This window comes from Coenobita brevimanus, chromosome 97 (assembly GCF_032717465.1).
Source record: "Coenobita brevimanus isolate Jiangsu-jjx chromosome 97, ASM3271746v2, whole genome shotgun sequence".
Lineage (NCBI taxonomy): Eukaryota > Metazoa > Arthropoda > Malacostraca > Decapoda > Coenobitidae > Coenobita > Coenobita brevimanus.
This window is the reverse complement of record NC_137050.1, coordinates 4731171-4744380: the sequence shown is the minus strand read 5'-3', so window position 1 is coordinate 4744380 and position 13210 is coordinate 4731171. Positions and strand designations below refer to the sequence as shown.

At 42.4% G+C, this 13210-nt stretch overlaps 1 protein-coding gene across 1 annotated transcript in view; it reads right to left on the bottom strand.

The window, feature by feature from the left end:
• ex (FERM domain containing expanded) overlaps positions 1-13210 on the bottom strand; it is a 96033-nt gene that overhangs the window by 74617 nt on the left and 8206 nt on the right. Inside the window, exon 2 of the mRNA XM_080283396.1 lies at positions 7969-8068. Within this exon, the coding sequence (XP_080139522.1) occupies positions 7969-8068 (100 nt within the window). The remainder of the gene's footprint in view (positions 1-7968; positions 8069-13210) is intronic.

Genomic DNA, 13210 nt, shown 5'->3' with positions numbered 1-13210 from the left:
AAGGATAAGGCGTGAGAAATAGACCTAGGGAAGGAACGAGAGAGAATAGGAAATGGAGAAATGAAAGAATGATGAAAGGGGGAGAATGATGAAGACGGGAGAGGATTCGAAAGAAGAGAAACGTAAGAGAGAAGTTGAAGTCAGTAAATGAATGAAAGGAGAGGGGAAAGATATGTGAGAGGAAGAATGAAGGAGGAGGAAGTTAAAAAGGAGGGAAGAGAGGAGAGAATGAAGGAAGGAAGGAAGGCGAAGAGAGATAGGTATCGTGGGAAAAATATAGAAAACGAGAGATGGATGAAAGAAAAACGAAGCGATGCGTGAGAAAGTGAAGAAAGAAAGAGAGAGAAAAAAGACTGAATGTACTGTAGAAACTAAGAGAGAGAGGAGGAAGGAAAGTGAAAAAGAAAACAGAAGTGAAAGATAAAGGAAAGGAAAGGGAAGGGAACATAGTTTAAAAATACATTAGTAAACGAGAAGAAAACGGAGAAGAAATGGGAGAGAAAAAGAGTTAATATGGATGGTGTATGGAGGACAGGACGAACAATGGGAGAGAGAGAGAGAGAGAGAGAGAGAGAGAGAGAGAGAGAGAGAGAGAGAGAGAGAGAGAGAGAGAGAGAGAATGGGAAAATAAATGAGGTTTTGGAAAAGGAGGCTGGAGGGAGAAATTTTGGAGAGAAAAATGGAGGGAGGGAGAGACAAAGGGGAGGGAGGAGATAAATGATGGTGGGGGGAGAGGGAGGAATGGGGATGGGGAGGAGGAGGGGGAGGGGGAGGTAGTAGGCCTGGTCAGAAATTAAGGATGGAGGGAGAGATGATGAGGGAGGGAGGGAGGGAGGAAGATAGGTAGTTAGGGTGGGAGGGAGGGAGATAGGTAGTTAGGGAGGGAGGGAGGGAGGGAGCCTGGGGGTTAGGCAAGACAGGCAGGTATGTGGGCCAGATGCTGACTCTACCTACTCTACCTACCCTACTGCCTACTCTACCCTCCTGCCTACCCTACCTTACTACCTACCCTACCCTACCTTACCTTCCTCCCTACCCTCCCCTACCTTCTGCCTACCCTATCCTACCCCCCTGCCTACTCTACCTTCCTACTCTACCCTACTGCATACCCTACCCTCCTTCCTACCCTACCCTCCTACCTACACTACCCTCCTGCCTACTCTACCCTCCTGCCTACCCTACCTTACTGCCTGTCCTACCCTACTGCCTACCCTACCATAACTGCCTAAGTAAATCTACTGCCTACGTTAGCCTTCTGCCTACCCAACTGCCTACTATACTGCCTAACCTACCTTACTGCTTACCTTGCTACCTACTCTGCTCATTTCTGCTTCTCCTTCCAGTTTATGTAACCCTTCTGCTTACTTTACTTACTTATTCAACAAACTTTAGAATATTTACATTTTTCTCTTTTGCTCTAACCTACTCTTCTTAGTCTAACCTACTCTTCTAACTCTAACATACTCTTCTAACTCTAACATACTCTTCTAACTCTAACATACTCTTCTAACTCAAACATACTCTTCTAACTCTAACATACTCTTCTAACTCTAACATACTCTTCTAACTCTAACATACTCTTCTAACTCAAACATACTCTTCTTCTAACCTACTCTGCTTACTCTAAATACTCCTTTACTCTGCTCTCCTCTACACACACCGTTTTCTCTTCTCTACTAAGAATATTTATTGTCTTATGCATTCTTATCGTCATCTACTCTGACTCATTTTGCGTTCCTACTTTATCTTATCTCTGACTCTCTCTCTCTCTCTGTTATCACTTCCCTTCCCTTCCTCCTCTTCCCAATTTCCTTCCACTCCTCTCCACTTCCCTCCCCTATTCTTCTCATTTCCCTCTCCTCCTCTCCCCATCTCCATTCCCTTCTCACTCCTCTCCTATCCCTATCTTATTCTCCCCTCCTTGCTTTCCTTCCTTTTCCTCTCTTTCCTCTCCTTTCTCTCCTCCACTTTTCCCTCTCGCTTTCCATCTCGCTTCTCACTTCCATTTTCAATTCCTGTCCTACCCTGCCCTTGCCCTGCCCTGCCCTGCCTTGCCCTTCCCTACGCCCTCTGCTGTGAGTATAGGGTCGAGTAATGCCCCCTGGTTAATCTAATCTAGCCCTTACTTCATCCACCCTACCCTACTCACATATGCCTCGTCTTCTCTCCCTAATTCCACACTCTTTACTCTCTCTAATCTGTCTACCCTACCCTACTCGCTCTATGCCTCTTCTCCTCTCTCTATTTCCTTACTCTTTACTCTCTACTCTCTAAACTACTCCGTACTTCACCGCTGTCTACCTGTTATATGCCGCCTCTCTTTTTACTTTTCTTTTCTCTACTGTCTACTTCTCTCTTTAGTTACTCCTCTGTCTTTAATCTACCCCATACTTTAACCACCTACCTTACTCACTGTATGCTTCTCTCTCTCTCTCTCTCTCTCTCTCTCTCTCTCATTGTGGTTTATTATTTATCCAGGTGACACAAAGGTGTGCAGTTCGTGTGAGTCCCTCTGGGCCTTAGCGAACGGGCTGTCACATCTATGCCCAGAATCGAATACACAAAAGAAAGAAAGATAGAAAGAATGAAAGAAAGGCAGGCAGAAAGACAGACAGACAGACAGACAGAAAGAAAGACAGACAGACAGACAGACGGACAGAATGAAAGAAAGATAAAAAAAGACAGACAGAAAGGAAGAAAGACAGAAAGAAGAAAAAAAAGAGACAAACAGAAAGACAGACACAATGAAAAAGACAGACAGACAGGCAGAAACAAAGAAAGAGAGAGAAAGAAAGACATTAGCACGAGATATGAACCTGTTTTTCCCACACCTATGAAAAATAAAGGCCGAATTTTTTTACTTTCATTACAACCTGACAAAAAATCCCTAACCCCTTCCAGCTCAGTTGTTGGCCAGGCTTAGTTAGAAAGGAGGGTCGATTTGGACTAGTAACCAAGGAGACTCATTCTTCTCATACCTAAAGCTCGATTATTACGCAACCACGACATAATATTCAAGTGGTGGGAGTGGATCGGTTCCGTTAGATGAAAACACATAGACTATAATATAAAATAGTGATCTTTCCTTCGCATCACACACTCTATCTATCCACCTATCTATCTATCTATCCATTTATCTACTTAATTAATCTGCTTAGTCATGGGTGTTTTAAGTGCTTAATTCAGCTTTGAATATTCCAAGAGTTATATTTTGAAGCATATAAAGTTTTAGTGACTCGTATAAGTTAAATAAAAGAGAGAATATTTGGTCTGATGATAAGGTAGGTCTTGTATACCAATCATTCATTTATTTACAGTCATCTACCTATTACCTGCTTATCTGTTTATCTATCTATCCATCTATCAACCTGTTTATCTGTCTATCTATCTATCTATCTATCTACTGGTTTGTAATATAAACAAACGAATAAGTAAATGAATAAAGATATCTGTCTGTCTATTTATCTACCTATCTACTTATTTAGCTATCACTTTATTTATCTATCCATCTATCTATCTATATCTATCCATCTATCTATCTATATCTATCCATCTATCTATCTATTTATCTAACTGTTTACCTGCTGTCAACCATACTTCCATAAAAATATGCATTATCTTGTTTACAAGCATCTAAGTTGGAATACATACAATAAACTGCGAATTTACTGGTATTGCCAACAACGAGATACACACACACACACACACACACACACACACACACACACAGGTAAGTATACACAAATCACATATATTTACTAGTTTCTATAAACTTTTGACACACACACACACACACACACACACACACACACACACACACACACACACACAGGTACACCTAAGCCTTGAGAAATCTGTCTGCGTTATCTTAGAGGAATGTGTCTGGTCTCCTTATCAGTAGGGGGGCTTATCTGAGAGAGAGGGAGAGAGAGAGAGAGTACAGTCACTCTCCCTTGGTATTTGTACGAGTGAAACATATGTGCGAAAACTCAAATACACAACCTCAGTTTAGCAGGGTTCATAAATACGACACCTGCACTGTATACAAAGGGATCGAAGGTTGCGTGTCGTGGTCTGGGGCAATGTTTGGGAGTTTACCTTGTCAGTGAGGCCGCGTTAATTACCTCCATCATCTCACAGGCATTTGAGGGGAAGTGGAGGAAGCAGCAATACCCTTCCTTCCTCATATATTTTGTCCACAGTGATTTTATTTGCCTTAAGGACCCTCTGCTGTCATTAGGTATACAATTCTGCCAACTATGACACTAACAGTATGAATATAATGATAATAAAGTATGCGTGTCTTTGTTTCAGTGGAAGGAGTGCAGGAAAAATCGTGGCAAAACTTACTATGAGTTAAATAATCTTTTTGTCATGCTCTCTACAAATATCTGTTGGGTTAAAAAAAAAATAACACAAACCGAAATTCACTACACTCCGTTCACTTTAAACTGTCGTAAATTTGCCATAACTTTATCTTGAGTGATGAGCTGTGTCAAGAACGTAAATCTAGAACATGATGCAAGCCGTGAAGAAGTGCAATGGATAGGAATGTAGAGCCAAAGTATTATCTTAACTCTGTCATAAATATACGGGAAATAGGCTGCAAAAGGACGAAAAACTTTGGCCAAGTTAAGGTAAAGGAACTATAGATTATCCAAGTTCAGTTCTGTTGTATAAGCTATTTTATTATCCATTCTTATGCAACAGTATACGTGTAATGTATAATGGAGCGATGTATGAAATGTATGAACAGAAAGTTTTGACCATTTCTACACACCCTTTCTTTGCGACAGGTTAATAATGAAATACACCGTCTCTGGGTCTCTCTCAACCTCTTCAATACCATGACTTAGTTTCTGTGTCATTCTTGCTGCCTGTGAGTGTGGATTTGTTGTGAATTGAGAGTATAAAAAAAAAAGTGAAGTGAGGAGCATAGAAAAACATGGGAGAAATTAGGTAAGGCGAGAGAGAGAGAGAGAGAGAGAGAGAGAGAGAGAGAAGGGGGGAAGCTGCACCATTGCCTCCATCTCTTTCTCACATCCCCCTCTCCCCCCCATCGTGCAGGAGAGATAAAGAGAGAGGGAGAGGGGGGGGGTGACTGGCGTGTTGTCTTATCAGTTGCAAATTGGCGCTAGGGCGATAAGAGGCTAATCAATTTATATCCTTAGTTCGCTGGCTCGTTTCTGTGTTGGGTCAGCGCCTTGGAATGTGTGTACAGAGCTGGGGGTTGCTACTCTCTCTCTCTCTCTCTCTCTCTCTCTCTCTCTCTCTCTCTCTCTCGCTCTCTCTCTCTCTCTCTCTCTCTCTCTCTCTCTCTGGGAGTGGGGTGGGAGGGAGTTGAATGAGTGCTTTGTGTGTACATGTTTCAGGGTACGAAATGTGTGTGTGTGTGTGTGTGTGTGTGTGTGTGTGTGTGTGTGTGTGTGTGTGTGTGTGTGTGTGTGTGTGTGTGTGTGTGTGTGTGTGTGTGTGTGTGTGTGTGTGTCCCGTTCGAGTGTATGAATGAATACTTTATGCACATATATTTTCAGCGTACGAATGAGTGTTTTTGTATGTATGTATGTTTCTATGTAGTATGTTTGTATGCATGTAGTGTGTGTGTGTGTGTGTGTGTGTGTGTGTGTGTGTGTGTGTGTGTGTGTGTGTGTGTGTTAGCTGAGTGAGCCTGTTTTTGTTGTGGATGCATTTGTGTACGTGTGTTTTTGCGCCTGAAGAGTGTCCGGTGTTCAAAAAGAAAACAAAAAACTCGATTAACTTGAAAGAATTTTACCTAAGAATTCGACGATGACTCCCAGACTTTATTCCTACTACTTCCAGCCTTTTTTCAGCTGAAGGGGAGAATTCTCGAGGTGTAGGGGTTAAATAAATCCAAAATTACCCCTTCAGTGCTACAGTTAAACAAAATCGTTGCATAAATTAATCTATGGTGCTTTTATTCTGACCTGGCGAAGATCCGTGACCCCCTGCATCTTAGGTGATGGTCAGGTCGGATTGAAGGGCTGATTTGACTAGTAACCAAGGAGACTCATTCTTGCCTCACGACTTTACAGGTGTCCATAACTTAGTATTGAAGATGGTATGGCCCGGTTCGGTCAGATGATAATATTTATAGTGGAAGTGTGATTAGGATGATGCAGAAGTCAGTGTGGTGAAGGAACGAATGTCTATCAATCTGTCTATCTATCTATCTATTGCCAGACGCCTTAATCCCGTAAGGGGTGGCCACAAACAAATCGCCTCCATGTCGCCCTGTTCCCTGCCATTTCATTGTCACTCTCTGTAAATATGTGGCTGATAACGTTGATGATAAAAACTGTACAGGTGATAATGACAGTGTGATAGTGCTGGTGATGGGTAGTAACAAGCGTGATAATTACGATAATGATAAAATAATAATGATAATTAGAACACCCTCGAGTGATAAGAATGTGATGATGATAATGATAAGGCCTGTACTATTTAATTCTTTCTATACTCCTTTCACCTTAACCTGGCTTGATTTTCGTCCTTTGCGGCTTATGTAGGTCGGTGGGGAAAAAAAGCAAAAAAAGACAATATTACGGCTCTACTTCTTTTCCATAGCACCTCTTCGTGACTAGCACCACATTATAGTGTTAATCCGCCTTTACAACTCAGCATTCAAGATGGAGGGATGGCAATTTTTGGCCAAGTTAGGGTAAAAAACAGTATGCTAACAGACGATTATAATAAGCTTAGGAGGATTTTCTTGGACTAGAGGGGTTTGATACGTGGAGTAAATTAAGCTGTGGCGGTCTGATTAAAATGATACAGGCATCATTGCAGTGAAAGGGTTATTCCTGAAGCTGCAGACAAATACAGATGATGAAGACGATGATGGGTAAAATAACACAACCTAAAGACAGCGAGGAAAATAAAAAAAATAAAAAGGAAGATAATAAAAAGAAAGAAAAAAAAAATCATGGTGACTTACTGAAAACACGAAGGGAAATACGAAGCAGATGAATGACTATGGCAACGATCTCTCTACTTTCGTTCAGACAGTGGCAAAAATTCGTATTAGTTCGTTCAAAGGTCACTGCCCCGAAAATTAAAAAAAAAAAAAAGGGGGGGGGAGAGAGAAAGAAAAAACTTGGGGGGGGGAGAGAGAAAGAAAAAACTTGTTAAGTGAATAAGTTGGCATTAACCTCTGATCTTTACTACTGCATTATTGAACTGGAATCTGAAATATTTTAATTTGATGATGATATATTTTCATGTGGTTTGACAGGATTCTTGGTGAAATTTCTTGGACTCGCTCTCCATCTGTCTGTCTGTCTCTCTGTCTCTGTCTCTGTCTCTCGATGAAACTGATGTTGGGGATGATGAAAGTGTTGATAATGATGACAGTGATCTAAGTTGTGGCCATGGACTGAAAGTGATAAGGAAAATGAAGGAGTAAATAAAGGAAGTATAACAGAATGGTGAAGAGGGCGAATGTGATGAAGATGATGGTGATGGTGATGAAGATGCTAGGGACAAATAAGGGGCGAAAATGATGATGAAGGTAGTGAAAATGATGCTGAAGATGCTACAGGCGATAATGCGTGGATGAAAGTGATAGTCATGGTGATCAGGATAAGGAATGTTAGGGTAGGGCAGGGTGATGATGAAGAAGGTAGGGTAGGGTAGGGTAGGACAGTGTAGGGTGATGATGGAGGCGGTAGAATAAGATATGGTTGGGTAGGGTGGGGTGTGGTAGGGCAAGGAAAGGTAGGGTGATGATGAAGGAGGTATGGCAGGGTAAGGCTAAGTTAGGTAAGATAATGCAAGGTATGGTAAAGATGGGATAATGTAGGGTAAGGAAAGGTATGGTAGGGTAATGGAGGATATGGTATGGTATGATACTGTATGGTAGGGTAGGGCAGGGCAGGGCAGGGCAGGGTAGGGTAAGGTAGGGTCAGGCAGGTTAAGGCAGGGCATGGTAGATCAGAATGGGGTACTTACCGATGGTGGTGACGAGGCCAAAGAGGTCGGTCTCGTGCATGCCCAGGTCCTGCAGGTAGGCGCAGGTCTGGTTGTACACCTCACCCACCCGAGTCTTCACCTGTGGAAGGCACCAGGTCAAAGCGGGTCAGTATAAGAGGTCATGGGGCGTGAAAGGCTAATATACGGGGTCATTTAGGAGTTATTTTGGGTAATTGGGAGTCACAGGGGCAATATACCGGGCCATCTGGAAAAAATTGGAGTTATTTTGGGTCATTTTGGGTAACGAGGTCATTTGTGGTTATATAGCATTGTTTGTTTTTTTAGGGTATATTTGGGTAATCTGTGGTCGCAAGAACACTTTAGGGGGTCATCTGAGGGTATTTTGGGGGAAATTTAGGGTCATTTAGGTAATTTGGGGTCAGCAGGACAATAGAGGGGGTCATATTGGGTCACAGGGCACTTTTAGGGGATATACAGTACCTTTATAGGATCACACTGTAACAAGGAAGGTAAAAATAGGTCATAATATGAAGCCAAAGTAATAGGGTAGTCACAAAAATTTTCACACGAACAGGTCACACGGAACAGAAAGGTCAAGCAATTTGTCATTCAAAATGAAGAGCCAAAAGAAATAGGTCACAAAGAATTGAAAGGCAAAAAAAAAAGGGGGGCGGGGAGAGCGTTAAAAAATTAATGTCACAAATGACAAGGAGGTAAAAAAAGGTCAGAGGTCAAGGAGGTAAAAAAGGTCAAAGGGCAAGGAGGTAAAAAAGGTCAAAGGTCAAGGAAGTAAAAAAGGTCAAAGGGCAAGGAGGTAAAAAAAAAGTCAAAGGGCATGGAGGTAAAAAAAAGTCAAAGGGCATGGAGGTAAAAAAAAGTCAAAGGGCAAGGAGGTAAAAAAGGGCAGGAAGGTCATAAAAATAAGTGACAAAGGGCAGGGAGGTTGATATATAGGGTATCAGGCCAGGGGGACACAGTAATAAGGTGCAAAAGGGAGGATTGTAACAGAAAAATCCCAAAGGGCAAGGAGGTAAAAGAAGAAGGTCACAAAAGGGAAGAGGTTTACAGTATCACAATCGTCACTACCTTCATCATCACCACCTTCATCATCATTCTCATACCTAGAACCATCCTCCTCCTCTCCTTCACTGTTACCATAATAATTTTCATCACCGCGGCCTACATCATCACTTTCATCATCACAGTCATCACTATAACTTTCATTAGCATAACTACCATTTTCATCATCACTTGTATCACCATCGCTGTCGTCACCACAACTGTCATCATCTCATCAGCATCAGGCAAAACCTAATCACGTCCAGAGATTTCAACGTTACAGTAAGGAGTGATCTAGGAAAGCGGTGTTTTATGCGCGCTGTAAGAATTTATAAAACTCATTAAAACAACAAATATATGTGTATTCTTCTTTGTAGGTTGAAAAGGGTAGTGTAGAGAGAGGGAGAGATGTGGAGAGAGGGAAAAAGAGACGAAATAGGGTGGAAAAGAGGATCAGGAACAGCCTAGAGAGAAATAGGAAGGAAGATGGTGTGCAAGGGCTAGATTTTGAATACAGGTTCCTTAAATTTTTTCATTATGTCACAGATTAACAAAAAATGGGAGTTGCAGTTGGTGTTATTATTATTGTTATAGCCCTGGTTCTCTCTGACATCATTTCGGCGCTCCCAATACCCTTCTATACGTACTGCTTAGGGATTACTGGTGTGTTGGAGTGTGTAAGGTGTGTTGTGGCGTGTTGGTGTTTGTGTTGGGGTGTGTTGTGGTGTGTTGGTGCTTGTGTTGGGATGTGGTGGGTGGGTGTGCTGCGGTGTGTTGTGGTGTGTGGGGTGACTGTGTTGTGTTGTGTTGTGGTTTGTGGGATGAATGTGTTGTGGTGTGTAGGTGAGTGTGTTGGTAAGTATGTTGTAGTGTATTGTGGTGTGGTGGGTGAGTGTGTCGTGCTGCAGCGTTGCCGTGTGGACAGAAGTGAGTTGAAATCTGTGACGATATTGGACTAAGGAGGGACGGTGACTGGCGTATATATGACCTAAAATGCATAAGTCTTGTTTCTCAATATAGACTAACCTCTCAACGTTTGGCATCGAGGGGAAACCGTACGAGTATATGCTGTTTGGATGATGATTACCCTCATATGGATTTCTATTTTATTTTTTACAGGATACAGCAATTTAGGCCAAAGGTGGACTGTCCTCAGGTATATACATAGACGGAGGATATGCGCGTAAATAGTAGCAAGGTGAGGAGAGGGAGAAGGAAGAGCTTTGAACATTTTCCCAGCACTTTGAAATAATGGTACAAATGCTGCTTGATTCCTGGTCTTTGAATTTTAGACCCTAGGAGTTACCAAATATTTATGACGGTGGTTTAGAAAGTGAGTGTTGAGAATGGACGGGTTGTGTTGGGAAAGTCCAGCTGTGAGACTGAATGCTGCTTTTATCTTTAAGCAGAGGATGATGGGGCGTGAGTGTGCAAGAGCGGGACTGATGTGCAGCTGTGGGCGTCAATTGAGGTTCTGTTTGGGGTTATTGTAGTTTTTCTGTGCAGGGAAATGTTGTTTGGGGTTTTTGTGAACATTATGACAAAGCAGAGATGACAGCGCCCACCACATACTGACGATCTTAGCAGCAGTTATACTTGATCTCTGTTAAAGTGTTCTTTATTAAATAGCCTTGTATCCTTTGATAGTGGGCTAAGAACCCGTTACAGGTACAAAGGCCTTCCCACTTCGTACTGAGCCAGCCTGGGGAAAGGTTAATTATGGCCATCATTCTTCCTCCGAAAAGGTCTGTTTTGCAGCCAACATTCCTCCTGTTCGTCGTGAGAGATGCAGTTGTGTGACTCTAATATCATGGCTTCTACAAACACTGTAATTGATTTTTAGACTTATCACGCTGGCGGTGTGGTATTACAAGAACAGCTGCAGCGTTCATCCGGAAGAAGAGCCTTGTTGACTTGAAGATGTCTGTCATCATCATTGTTTTGGTTGAGGCCAGAGACAGAAAACCACAGAATGCGTGTGTGAATGAACAGCCGATGATGCAGCGAGAAATGTCTTAAGAAGAATAATAGCAGTAGGGTAGGTAGTAGAGGAGATACAGCAGAACAGTGGCTAGCAGGGTAAAGTAGGCAGTAGGGTAAGGTAGGGTAGGGTATGAAGTAGGGTAAGGTAGGCTGCAGGGTATGGTAATCTGTAGGGTAGGGTAGGCAGTACAGTAGGCAAAGGAGGAGCCATTAAGGTACACAGGACAGTAGGCGCTAAAGTAGCCAGTAAGGTAGAGAGGGGAGATTAAGGCATGGCAGCAGGCAGAAAGTAGGGTAGACAGTAAATTAGACCGCAGAGGGTGCATAAGTGTACAGGTGTAGGACGAAAGCGAAATGTCCACGGCAAAAAAATAACGTATACTCAGTTACATCAGTCTGTTAGGGAAGAGAATCACATTTTTAACTGGATGAAAATAACGTGTGAGCCTGCAATACGGATAAACATAATAACAAAACACCTGAGAATATTCTACTTTTTTTATATATATATTTCGTGGAAAGCTAATTTTGTCTCCTTCACCCCGATGACGCACTTGTCACTTAGTTTTTGCTTCAACCAGACGATATTACTCCGCTTACGAGAACCCTCTTTACCGTTTTGACTCTATTCTGGCCTAAAACTGCCGTCTCTCCATCGTGAACGCTCAACTGTGATAATAGACTAGCGCTAGAATATAAGGCTAGTGAGGAAGAGGTGCTATGGCGAGGAAGAAGAACTGTAGTATTGTCTTTTTATGCCACTGTGCTAGGTGGAATAAGCTAAACACACACACAAACACACACACACACACACACACACACACACACACACACACACACACACACACACACACATACAGTCCACAAGTCGTAAGCAGGCTGGTAGCTCTTACGGCACTGAAGGGCTGGGGAGGGAGAGGTATAGGGGTGAGGGATGATGGGGGAAGGGTGGGGTTGGGGAGGACCGTACCTAGAGTTTCCTTTCTCCTCTAATTCACATCACCACAGACGACCACAGTCACACCCTAGATATCACAGCTTACTCTGAACGTGGATAAATAGGAAGATGATGATGATGATGATGATGATGATGATGATGATGATGATGATGATGATGATGAGTGAATGGTACTGAGATCAAAGTCATACGTATATCAAATGGAGATGGGGTGAGGAGGAGTAAAGGCTGAGATGGAAGGAAGAGTAAAGACAGGTCTGGAATCACCGAGGCATGATCTTCAAGGGGGATGAGTGACGTAAACAGCCAATCTCACGTTATTACCTTCAAGGCGTAGGGGCCCGAGGCTAGTCTAGTTCAGTTTATTTAAGGTATAGCTGTGGTCTCGCATCTGTGTTTCAAAACCCAATCCTTGCCGGCCATTTAGTAGGTGCCGGTAGTATGTCCTTTCATATGGTTGCATTCGTCACTGATTTGGGTGATAGAAACAAACCCTGATACAAATAAACACAGCTATTACAACACCACACTTAATTCTAACATCTCCAATTTTACAAGCACTACTCTCACGACAAACATTCCGTCCCTATTCGTACAGAGGGATCATGAAGAAAAGTTGATTCCAATTACTACTCTGCTTTCTAGGAGGTTCAGTTTTGCAGTGGATATCACATGGCGTGTTATAGTCACAGTCCAGCTTATTTCTGAATGTACTGGATTACGGCGCACGAGGTTGAGATTACAGAACAGAGTAAATGGGACAATGTGGTGTACTGTATGTGGGGGTAGGGCTGGCAATGATATATAATGCGGGTAATGAGGTGGTCGGGGTAAACCGCAAACTGGGCGGAGGAGCTTGGTTGTGAAAGTGTAACAATCTTGCTACACATTTTCAAAGCACAACTAGGGTGTGGATTTGAACGAATGACTATTTACGGTTAATCACGTGTAAAGTTCTGGTTCCTATACAAGTACAGTATATATTAGTCACTCTAACAATAATATTTACTTTTTATCACTTCAGTGTAATAATTTCACGCCATTTAGCTATCACATTTGTCTCAAGTCATTAATCCACTCAATAATTAAGTATAAGGCATAATAGTACAAAATGTTAGCTGTTAGTGCATTTCTGGCCTAGCAGATTCACTCGATATACTCTAACCTGTACCGTAATTCTGACATTAGGTGGCTTCTGTGTCATAATTACCAGGTGGAATGAAGATTTCTATGCTTCTTCGACTTACACTGTTACTATTA